Genomic DNA, 12,889 nt, shown 5'->3' with positions numbered 1-12,889 from the left:
CATAAATAAGTAAATATTTAAAAAAAAAAAAGTATAAAGTATGCAGCCTTGGAAAAAAAGTTCCAAATAATTCTAGTACTTTTATAGTTTGTGACTAGACAGATTCTTTAGCATTTTGAAGTAGCACAATACAGTAGAAAGTGTTTCAACCTTTGAGTCACATAGATCTGGGTTCAGAGTTTAGTTTTTGCTACTTTATTAAGCATATGGCTTTATTCAAATTAATGTCATTTGTAAATAACAATAGTATCTGGATTTCAAGATTGTTAAAATTAGAAAATGTTGGATATAAAACACCAGAGACTGATAGAAGAAGTCAATTAGTGATTACTATAAACATCTTTTAGTCAGATAAATGATGTGTGATGTGGGGGAGGGATGCCTCATTTTAGAACTTCTGAAACTAAATTATAATCTGAGATGACTCTGAGTACACTTACTTCCTAGAAAGTAAGTTGTACTGCCTAGAAGGCAGTAATGGCAGGAGCATATTCTTTTATCTTATGTTTATTTAATCTTCCTTTTAGCTATGCCTAATAACTCCACACACACAAATTCCAAATCAATCAAAGTTCACACAGTGGGTTTCAAAATTCATTTTAAAATTCATCTCTTATTATTTTCAGAAAGTATTTGGATAGTCAAGGAAAGTATACTTATAATATTCCATGATTTTTTTTTCCCTTTCCTTCTTCAGCTGAGCTATTATCTGGATATTGTGGAAGTAAACATTGCTCACCAGATCTCCCTACGTTCAGAAGCATTTTTTCACGCAATGACCTCTCAACATGAATTGCAGGACTACCTCAAGAAAACTTCCCAGGCTGTAAAAATGCTTCGAGATAAAATTGCACAGATTGATAAAGTAATGTGTGAAGGATCACTACACATTTTAAGACTGGCACTTAGCAGAAATAATTGTGTGAAAGTGTATAATAAACTGAAGTTAATGGCAACTGTACACCAGACTCAGCCTACAGTACAGGTGTTGTTATCTACTTCTGAATTTGTTGGAGCATTGGACTTAATAGCTACAACACAGGAGGTTCTACAGCAGGAACTTCAGGGCATTCACAGTTTCCGGTATGTCCCTTAAATAAATCATTAGAAATAATGTTAGGAATTTTTAAGTGTAAATTTTAGTGTGTGATGTTAGAACTATGACTATATTTAAAGCTAAATAGGCATATTTTTCTTTCATGTTGATCTGTTGACTTTTGAAAATAGTTTTCTTTGTAACGTGTTTGTAGGGGAACTTCATATCAAAATATACCCATAATCAAATTACTCTAAAGCAAATCACTATTTAAAAAGAACTTTAATATTCTTGTTTTGTTTTTAAAGATTTATTTATTCATACAGAACTGGGGTGCAGGCCAGAGATGCGGAGGGTGAGAGGATTCACCAGGGACAGAGTGGGGAGCCCAATAGGCAGATGGACGAAGTACACTGCTGAGGGGAGCAGCGGGCAGGTCAGGAGAGGTCTGCCACACCATGTGGTCACCTCCAGGACAGGCGGGGATCGAACTCGTGGAAGTGGCTTAGGCTTCTTTGTGCTGTGCTTTAACCCGCTGCGCTACCAGGGAGGGTCCATTATTCTTGTGTTTTTTTTTTTTATGATTTTTTTGGTACTGCTAATATAAATGTCTCTTAGTCAGTGTTGGAAAGGAATGTTTATGTATGCTTTCTTTTTTCTATGTATTTTTTACCTTGAAGTTACTTTCTTTATAAACTTTAGTGATAATTTCTGAATTCCCAGAACATTTAACACTTCCCATTGTGTAAATTAATTAGTCTTCACATTTAAAAGAGGGTCTCAAACTGGAATTTTTAGATTGATGACAAATACATTGTACCCTTAACACAGTACTAACACAGTAGAAGCCCCTTTGAAGAAAGACAAAAAGATGTCTCATTTCAATAAAATTTTATAACACTTTAGTATGTTTAATGTTATTTGCGGTTTTGGCTTGTTTTGTTTTGTTTTATTGTTTTTTACTCTTTCTATTGGTCCTCAAGTATCTTGGGCTAGAGTTGTATATACACGTCCTAATACACATGTGTGGGATATGAATTAATCCAGGATGTTAACATATGTATATTGTCTCTTTACTGTTCGACTCTTTTTATTCTCTTTCTTTCTAACATCATTGTCCCTAATTGACTACTTATAGTTTTTGTATGACTATAGTTTTTAATCCTAGCTATTTACTAGAATCTCAGAAAGGTATAACATACTACACCCAAATCAGTTAAGTCAGACTTACTTTAAGGTAAGTCTGCATGTCCATATTTTTAAATTCTCTAGGCAAGTATAATGTGCTTTAGAATTGACAAGGCTGGTTTCTAGTTACCTCTGGGTTCTCAACTTTCTCAGGACTTGGAATTAAAGTAGTAACAGGTTCCTGCATGATTTTATTCTTTTTAAAATGAAATTTTGAAACGAGATTTCTTTTTGTCTTTCTTCAAAGGGACTTCTACTGTGTTAGTATAATGTATTTGTTATCATTGTAAAAACTCCATAGTTTGAGACCCTCTTTTTAGTGTGGACACTAATTAATTTACACAGTGGGATGTGTTAGTCCATTGCAAAATTTATAGGTATTAAAAGGGATCTTTTGCACATTTACTCGTTTTTACAATTTTAAAAACAATGAATTTGTGTCTAAATTATTGCAAATTTGACAGTTTCAACTACTATGATATATTTTTTTTTTTTTTTAAGATTTATTTATTTGTGCATACAGAACTGGGGTACAGGCCAGAGGCTCAGGGGCGGCGAGAGGCCTCACCAGAGACAGAGTGGGCAATAGAACAGGCAGATGGACGAAGTACACTGCTGAGGGGAGCAGTGGGCGGGTCAGGAGAGGTCTGCCACGCCATGTGGTCACCTCTGGGGCAGGCGGGGATCGAACTCATACGGAAGCGGCTTTAGATTCTCAGTGCTGTGCTTTAACCCGCTGCGCCACCAGGGAGGGCCAACTACTATGATATATTTTTAATCATTTTTTATGAAGTGAAAATTTTTTATTAATAAAAATGAATGATAATCACTGTGACAATGTCATTTATGACCTATATTAATTTAAATGTTGATGAGGTTAATGGCATTCAAATGCTTATTAAGCAAATATTACAGTGTTGTAAACCAATATTACCTCAATAAAAAATAATATAATTTCAAAATAAGCAAAGAAGAAGTAATTTCTTTTTGTGTTAATTTGTCAATAATTTGATACACACTTAAGTTCTTTTTAAAAAATTTTCTTTTGGATATTAAGGATTAATTTCTAATGTGATATTTTATGATGAAGTTAAGTAATGGCATGACTCCAAAGTCAAATCTATGAAGCAAAAAATATTCAGAGAAATTTAACTTTAATCTTAACTCCCCTTCTTTTTCCTCCCTACTTTTTAAGTCACCATTTAAAAAAGTTTTAGTTCACATTTGTTCATCTCTCTGTCTTCCTTATCTTAGATATAAGTATTTGCATTTATAAATACTTTTTTCGACCTTGTTGTTTGCTCCTTACAGTATACTCTGGAAATCACTCTACAATATGCATTTTTAATGGGGATTAGGACCCCAAGAGAACAAAAAATAATTCTTGAAGGGTGGGAAAGAATCTTGGATATACTGTATGTGTGTGTGTGTGTGTGTCTGTGTGTAGGGGTATCATTCAGAGTACAAAGTCAGAAAAGATGTTTTTGAAATGTCTTTGAATGAAATTAAAATAATCGAATCTTAAAAGTATACTGTATTAATTATGATATATTCAACTAGTCACCTGGTCAATATTTGGGTTGTTTCTCTTCATTTGTAATTACCAACAGTACTACAGTAAGCATATGTTCTTTTGTATTTTTAACCATCATAGAGTCATATTACTTAATGAGTTTTCAGTCAACAATAAGGACTGAATATTGTAACAGTGGTCCCAGTAGACTTTTCCATATAGCCTAGGTATGTAGTGTAGGTAGTGCTATGTTGTCCTATATAACTACTCACTGACACACAGTGACAAAATTGACTAACATTGTATTTCTCAGAATGTATCCTTGTCATTAAGCAATGCATGATTACATTTTTGAGACAGATTCTGATAAGTGAGAATCCTATGTCAAAGGCTAATTACCCATGTAATTTTGCTAGACATTGCCAGATTTCCCTTATGGCAATGTTTTAGTTTATATAGTGGATATCTTCTAAATTGGTTTAGTGTGAGATGTTGGTGCCATTTCTGAGAATCTTATTAACCATCTAATTAGCTTTAAGAAATAATGTTCATACTGTTAAACAAATCTATAGTTTTTCAGTTATCAGATTTTTTCACCATTATCTTTGTACTTAATTACCATATGTTGTTTATAAAAGAACAATGGATTTGTCTAAAAGTTTACTGACATTAACAGATTTTGTTAATGTGTTATATATTTGTTAATAAATAAAGACAGTGGCCAACATTAAACATTAAGTGGCTCCTCCACCCCAGTAAATGTAAGATTTTTTTAGATGTTCTTTATTTAATTATAAATGTTAATTGCCTACTCTTAGATTAAATTTAAACATTTAAATATAAATGTTTTTAAGTTGCCTTAAAAGGTGGTAGTTTTTATTTTTTTTAACACTAAAATATAGATTTCCTGTTAGCATATTTCACTTATGTTTTGAAATACCTTAAACTAACCCAGTTACCTAGATTTTTACTGTTTTTATAAAGCCTGTTTTCACCCTGTTGTTTTTATATTGTGTGGTAAAAATCCTTATGTATATTATGGTACTCATCCTTAATACCTTGCAGAGCTGGAAATACCTTGCTTGTCATTTGGATATAAATGCATGTTTTTTCAAGAGAAAAGATTCCAAATCCCTTTAATAGTACTTGCCTATATTACCCCCACAGTTCACCCCAGATTAGGGTCCTTTTCACTTTAACTGCAGCTAAGATCTGCCAATATTAGAGGTAGACTAAAAAGAGAGGTATCTTAAGTGAAAATTTATTTATGAATAGATTGTATATTGGTGTTTTTAAAAAGATTTATTTTTATCTATGCAGATAAGAATTAGGGTGTAATTTAGAGGTGAAGGGGGTGGGAGGATTCATCAGAGACTGAGAGGGGAGCAGAACAGACAGACAGACTGAAAAACACTGCTGAGGGGAGCAGTGGGGGAAACAGGAAAGGTCTGCTAAGCCATGTGGGTCATCTCCCTGGCCAGGGATCAAACTCATGGCATAGTGACTGGATATTGCTTGGTAGTGCCAAGACTTTAATCCCTGTGCCACCAGGGAGGGCCCTGTATATTGGTAGTTTTAGTGTTTCCAGTTTAAACATATTGTGAATTGACTTTCAGTTTAATGACCAGAGGGATGTTATTCAGTAACTCAAACTGATAATGACAGAGAATTGAGACAGTGTATACTGATAGTCCTTCAGATATTTATACCCTCCCAGAACACATCCTGTCACATATTTTATTTGTTACAAGTTTGCTGAATAAATGAATAGTTAATGAACTACTGATGTTGATATACAGTAAATAGTTAATAAGGAACAAACTTCAAATATCTGAATATTTTATCTGTGAAAGAAGACAGGAAAGCAATCCTGAAATTTCTGTATCCTGGTTTTCTATAACCCATTTAATGGGGGTTAAAGATATAAAGAGAAAATTAGTATTGGGGAGATTATATAAAGCTATTATTGCAGTTTTGATAAGTTGAAAGTTACCATTTTACAAAAACATTACATTATTTGCTCAAGTACTGTCAGCTAGGAAAGTTTTGTCAGCTGGTTTACCTGATTATGATGTACATTTGAATATTTAATGAATATATATATATATATATATAAAACATTTTTCTTTTCCTTCATAGGCATTTGGGATCACAGCTTTGTGAATTAGAAAAACTGATAGATAAAATGATGATTGCAGAATTTTCTACTTATTCTCACAGTGACTTAAATAGACCACTGGAAGATGACTGTCAGATTTTAGAAGAGGTATGTATTTTGAGCTCTGAAATGAAATTGATGTCATAGTGTTAATTCCTAACAACCTTAGTTTAGAATACATTCTTCTCAGATTAGTGTAAGCAAAACTATCTTAAAGTTCAAATTCTTTTTTTTTTTTTTTAAGATTTATTTATTTGTGCATACAGAACTAGGGTACAGGCCAGAGGTGCAGGGGCGGTGAGAGGATTCACCAGAGACAGAGTGGGGAGCAGAACAGGCAGGCTGTCAAAGTACACTGCTGAGGAGAGCAGCGGGTGGGTCAGGAGAGGTCTGCCATGCCATATGGATCATCTCTGGGGCAGGCCAGGATTGAACTCATGTGGAAGTGGCTTTTGCTTCTTAGTGCAGTGCTTTAACCCACTGCTCCACCAGGGAGGGCCCCAAATTACCCTACTGAGGGGAGTAGTGGGTAGGACAGGAGAGGTCTGCTGCACTATGTGGGTCACCTCCCTGGCCAGGGATTGAACGCATACTGCAGTGGCTGCCCAGAGCTTCGCAGTGCTGCGCTTTCACTCCATGTACCCCTATGTAGGGCCCAAGGGCCCTTAAATTTCAAGTTCTATCAGATATATGAAGCCCTTCACTGTATGTCTTTACCATTTACCTGTTCATTATCTTATGGTATTAGAGAATACAATAACTTTGTATATTAATTATAAAATTAGAGTTAAAACAGTTTTTCATAGATACATAGTGAGTTCAAAGTGTAGATATAGGACAGATTAGTTAATATCCACATGAATGGTTGCTTTGGCATATGCCTTATAAAAAATGATTATCATCCTGTGGCTATTTTCAAACCTTCACATTCACTAAATACCTATTATAAACATGTTTTATACAAATAGATTGTATTTAGGCTTTTCTTATTTATTAACTACACAATGCTTATTGCTACCAAAAAAGCTGAGCAGCATATTTTTGTATACATTACAGTTAATTTACAGATAACATATAGACCATTAGTCTAGTCTTTTAGACCACTAATTTAAAAGCACATGTCTCTACCCAAAGAAAACTGGCAAAATATAACAAATGTAATTCTTAGATGATAGTTCCCAGCAGGCTTGGGGCTTTTTTTTTTTTTTTTTAAGATTTATTTATTTATGCATACAAGAATTTAGGTATAGGCCAGAGGTACCAGAAACAGTGGGGACCAGAACAGGCAGATTGACTGAATTACCTTAGTTTAAAATACAAACTAGATATTTTTGTAAGTGAATGACAAATCAATGAAATTGTTATGGGAATATTACAAAGTTAATAAAAGTATGGGTTTCATAGAATATTTTTGGTTAGCAAGGTTTGAATAGGATCATTTCTAACTACTTGTTGGAAGTTCAGCTAAAAAATCCTCTTCTATTGTTTTGCTCCTAAACCAACTTCTCATGATCCCCTGTAATGGAATGATTTAACCATTTTTAGAAATGATCAGATTTTAGGAAAATATAATGACAAGCTTGCTGTGGAAGGATTTCTTTTAAGCTTCTACAAAATACCATATGTAGGGTAGAGATAGAGGATCAATCTAAAATCCTTGATGTTGAATATTTCTTCCTCCGAGAATAGAGTGTGAAGTTATATATGTTTTATTTTAATAGGAAAGACTGGTATCTCTTGTATTTGGACTTTTAAAACAAAGGAAACTTAATTTTTTAGAAATCTATAGTGAAGAAATGATTATTACAGCAAAGAATATCATTAAACAGGTAATTATATATTTTTTTCTTACATTTTGGTCTAGAATCTTTTGTAAAAAGTTTTTTTGCAGATCCTAGTAATAATGTACGTTGCATAATAATATTTTCTCATTTATTTGAACATTGAAAATAGAAAATATAGAAGAAAAGCATATCCCTTTCAGTCAAAAGATTATCACTTTAAGATACTTCTTTGTGTAGCTTGTTAATTTTTAATGTCGTACATGTATTTTAGCTAAAATCACAGATATGAACATATTTTCATTATATAAACTTTCAAAAACATAATTTTAAATGGTTATATAATATTCACCAACATAATGTTGGTGGTTAATCCTTTTTAACCTTTTCCCTAAATTGACTTATTTAGTCTTCAGTTTGGTACTGTAAGGAACACTGACAAACATCATTGGTATAAACTTTGGTGGTTTTTCATATTTGAAACTATTTTCTTATAATTGAGTCTTAGAAGTAGAATTATTAGTTGGAGAATGGTAAGTATATTTAAATTGTTTAGAACAGAGCCAGAATTTTTTTCTAAAACGATTCTACCAATTTATACTCAGATCAGCAGTAGATAAATATTTATTTCCTCTTACCTAATCTCTAATAAATTATAAATTAAAACTTATTTAAGTTATAAGTTAAAATTTCATTTATAAATTGAAGTTGTTTCTTAATCTTCCCTGATCTTTCTTTTTTTTTTTAATTCAGAGGAATCTCATTCACTGAACATCAGTTCTTCTGTATTTGAAAAAATAGTTTTTAATACATTGATTATATTTAATTGATAATGCTCCTTAGGTTAATATACATTATTAGGATATAATGTTTTATTTAAACAAGCTGAAAAAGATTATAGTTACCCCATTTTGCCTTTTTCCATCACTGAGTAAAGCACTCACAGTTTTGAAAATTTTGACAATATACTAAGTACACATATATTGTGACTTATGCTTACATAAGCTTACTAAATGGTACACAAGAATGTTCATGGCAGCACTATTTGTAATAAAAACTAGAAACAATCCATCAGCAGCAGAAAAAAGTTAATAGAATTGTGAATGAATAAATTGTTGGAGCAATTATATCACATATATAATGTGGAATCAAAGGCATCAGACACAAAGGAATATGTACTATCTGATTCTTATGTAAACTTTAGAGACAGGCAAAATTAATCTGAAGTGTTAGAAATTAAGTATAGTAAGTATAGTGGTTTCTTTTGGGAAAAGGTAATGACTAGAAGGGGAGTAAAAAGGAGTATATAGGCAATTTCCAATTTCATTATTTGAATTCTGTTTATAGAGGTAAACTTCTTATCAAAATTTTTAGCATAATTTAAACAGTTTTTCTGTATATGTATGTCATGTTTTAAAATAAATTTAAATGACTGTGTTTTAATTTCCAGTCTTCTGAAATATAAGCTTTGTTGTTGTTAAACTTTAAATTGTTTTATGTGATGTAAGGAAATATAACCTTTAAAATGAATTTTTTTTAATTTAAATATGGAACTTCTACCTTGGTTGTAAGTGTTAAATTTTGTGATTTTGGTGTATGATTTCAAAGTACTTTAAATAGCAGGGCATTTTACTGCTATTTACTAATGATTTAGTAGGGTAAGTGTAGTAGTGCTATAGTTATTTTTTAAGCATATTTAACTATGTATAAGAGACAGGAGACTTCTGGCAAAATGATTATTTCCCTCATTGAGTTCCTTTTTAATATATAAGTGAACATGTAGTACTTAGAATTTGGAAGACATAAATAAAATTGTTTTTATTTTAATTTCCAGTGTGTAATTAACAAAATTTCACGAATAGAAGACATAGACACTGACACTGTTGTGAAGTAAGTATAAATACTAGGTTAGAAATGATCAGTTAAGGAAAAGATTGCCCATTATACTAAAAGTGAGGGAGATTTCACTAAGGTACAGGTAGTGTACAGAAAAATCAGTACCTTCAAGGGACAAGGGAAAAGAGCAGTTAATAAAATTCAGGATATGTGGTTATTGGAAGAAATCTATGCCCTTCTCTGGAGGAAGACAATATTCCTGAGGAAACTCTTCAGGAGGGAGGTGGAGATATCAGTTAAGTATCTTCCTCTTTCTAGGCTTTGTTAGAGCTCCTAGTTTTCCAAGCTCTCCCAGAGCAGAGAGTAGATGGACAGGAATATAATGTAGATATTAAGGGGAGAACTGAAGATAATTCATAGAAAGTGTGTCAAATATAAATTATTTACTTATACAATCAGAACCCAGTTTAAAATTGAGAAATTTTAATATGATTTTGAATTACCCATATCAGCAAATTTTTGTCTTTATTCTTGCAATTCTTTTATTTTGAGAACAGTTATAATTTTTAAGTATGAATTACTCACATTTATCTTAGTGACTGACCTAAGATAAATAGCAAAACAATTGAGTTTCTTGAGGCCAAACTCATGTGGATTATGGAATTTTAATTTCCACATTATTAACCAAATGAAAACTCAATTTGAACTGTTGAAACTACTCTAAAAATGGCAGAAGTCACTGGTCATTGAAACAAATTATTGAGGCATTTGGACCTAAAGTCAGTTGTTTTTTATTTTCTTCTTCCCCAAGGAATTGTCTCAACTTAAACAGACAGCTTTCTATGTTTGCAGTATAGAAGTATCTTGAAAATAAATTCATGACCTCAGCAGCATTTATTAAAAATTTAGAGTAGTGGTCATTGTGATACTGTAAAATACCTTTATGGAATTCTATTTTACATTAATTTTTTTACCTTAAAATTATTAATGTCAGCTGTCCAAATATTACCTATACTGACTACTGTGCAGTATGATAGTATAATGCAGTTATCTATACATTTATTTATATGCAAATATATGTTAAGTACATATTTGTACTTAAATGTTTATGTGCTAATATAATAAATATTAATATAATATTGGTTAATACCTAAATGTCACTTTTTTATACCATGAATGGTATTAAGAGGAGAAAATTAGAGCATGATTGAGTAAGTTGCCCAGAGTTGCATAGCTAGTGAACTAAAGCAGTGTGGTCCAAGAGCCCATGCTCTTGGACCTGTATTACCTTTCATATGTGGAAAAGTACTTTTCTAGTTTATAGTTAGAAAAGTAGGTTATTATTAAGGTTGTTGGGAAAGATGCCATTTAAGGATTTTTTCTGCCTTTAACAAAAATTAGTTTTAAGTTTACTCTTTTGGTCATTTGGCATAGTCATGTGGAATTACTATATGATAATCATTATACTTGACTGGGTTAGCATTAGACATTTTTTTTTTTTTAAAGATTTATTTATTTGTGCATACAGAACTGGGGTACAGGCCAGAGGCTCAGGGGTGGCGAGAGGCTTCACCAGAGACAGAGTGGGGAGCAGAACAGGCAGATCAACGAAGTACACTGCCGAGGGGGGCAGCAGGTGGGTCAGGAGAGGTCTGCTACGCCATGTGGTCACCTCCTGGGCAGGCGGGAATCAAACCCATGGGGAAGCGGCTTTAGATTCTCAGTGCTGTGCTTTAACCTGCTGCGCCACCAGGAAGGGCACAATTCACTGATTTTAATTAGATATCTAATGATATCTCCTGTTACTAGGAGTAGATATAGTTTTCTCCTACTTGTAGGGATTGTGTGACCCAAACACAGTCTTTGTTTTTGTATGAATTATTTTTTTCTAGGCTTGCAGATCAGATGAGAATGTTGAATTTTCCTCAGTGGTTTGATCTACTAAATGATATATTCTCTAAATTTACAATTTTCCTACAGAGAGTTAAGGTAAGCTTATGTGATTATTAGTTTGTCCATAATATCCATACGTTGTCAGCTTTCTAGATAAATAAATACATATAGAATCAAAATAGAGTAAGCAATTTCTTTGTTTTTATAATTTTTCTAAAGAAACTTTGTTATAACTGAGATTTAAAGTGCTTAGAGTAGCTTGGCAATTTTTATAGTTGTTAATGCTTTGCCTTATCTTACAATAAAATACAATTCTTATTTGCCTTTACACATTATACAATACTATTTTCAGTTATGTAATTGTAATGCTTGACTGTCTCTAGATTATATACATCTACAATATTGTGAAACACTCAAAAATCCCTCCCAAACATTTAATTTAATGTTATTGAATGTTAATATTAATATAGTTTTTAATATATAGTACATACTCAAATTGCTCAACTGATATGCTTTACTGCAGAGTTTATTTTTATAGTTAAGTACCCTTGTTAGAGTTTTGGTTTTGACAGTATAGGATTTCCCCCCTCAGGTATAGTTACTATAGCACTTCTACCACCAAATTACCATTAATCCTTCACCATAGTTTGTTGTGCTGTCCCTCTTATCATCCCTACTACTCCATTTCTCCCTTAGGGTGCCTCAGCTTCATGGTCATCTTTCAAGGGTTTAGTATTTGTGTTTGTCTTACCCTTTTTTTGGTTTTTTTATATCCCACATATAAGTGGTACCATCTGGTATTTCTTTTTCTGTCTAACTTGCTTCTCTTAGCATTACCTCTTCTAGCTCTATGCATATTGCTGCAAATGACACGTTTTTTTTTTTTTGTTTGTTTGTTTGTTTTTAAACACTGCATAGTATTCCATTATGTATTTATGCCACATTTTCTTGATCTACTCATCTGGTTTTACACAGTTAGGTTGTTTCTGTCCCTTGTCATATGTATGGTGTGTAGATATTTTCTCCCATTCAGCAAGGTGTCTCTGTTTTCATTACAATCTGTATTGCTATGCAGAAGCTTGTAGTTTGATTTTGTCCCAATTGCTTATATTCTCTTTTTGTTTTCTTTGCTCTTGGGAACGCATCTATAAAGATACCTCTAAAACTTATGTTATGAAGGTTTTGCCTGTCTTCCATGTATTTTATGGTTTCAGGTATTATCTCCAAGTCTTTTATCCATTTTGATTTGATTTGATTTTTGTATATGATATAAAATAGTAGTCTTGTTTCATTCCTTTGCATGCTGTAGTATTTGAGTACCTGCTGTGTGTTAACCACTACTCAAGGCATTAGGATTATAGTATGTCATGGAGTTGACATTCTAGTGGAAAGAGACCCAGAGTTAAAAATATTAACACATAGTGATAAGAATGAGTAATGCTATGGAGTTCTGAGAGAAGAGTCAGAGAGAACCTCCTTGTGGA

General features: G+C 32.4%; 1 protein-coding gene across 2 annotated transcripts in view; it reads left to right on the top strand.

Moving 5' to 3' along the window:
• The window catches only part of VPS54 (vacuolar protein sorting 54 homolog (S. cerevisiae)), a 74,660-nt gene that overhangs the window by 33,125 nt on the left and 28,646 nt on the right, over positions 1–12,889 (top strand). For both annotated transcript variants that reach the window (XM_004691446.2, XM_004691445.2), the window contains exons 7-11: positions 698–1,083; positions 5,877–6,003; positions 7,617–7,724; positions 9,511–9,566; positions 11,405–11,501. In XM_004691446.2, the coding sequence (XP_004691503.1) occupies positions 698–1,083; positions 5,877–6,003; positions 7,617–7,724; positions 9,511–9,566; positions 11,405–11,501 (774 nt within the window). The remainder of the gene's footprint in view (positions 1–697; positions 1,084–5,876; positions 6,004–7,616; positions 7,725–9,510; positions 9,567–11,404; positions 11,502–12,889) is intronic.

This window comes from Condylura cristata, unplaced genomic scaffold (genome assembly GCF_000260355.1).
Source record: "Condylura cristata isolate star-nosed mole 26May11 unplaced genomic scaffold, ConCri1.0 scaffold00031, whole genome shotgun sequence".
Taxonomy (NCBI): domain Eukaryota; kingdom Metazoa; phylum Chordata; class Mammalia; order Eulipotyphla; family Talpidae; genus Condylura; species Condylura cristata.
The sequence above is the reverse complement of the archived record's forward strand: the minus strand, read 5'-3'. Positions and strand labels throughout refer to the sequence as shown.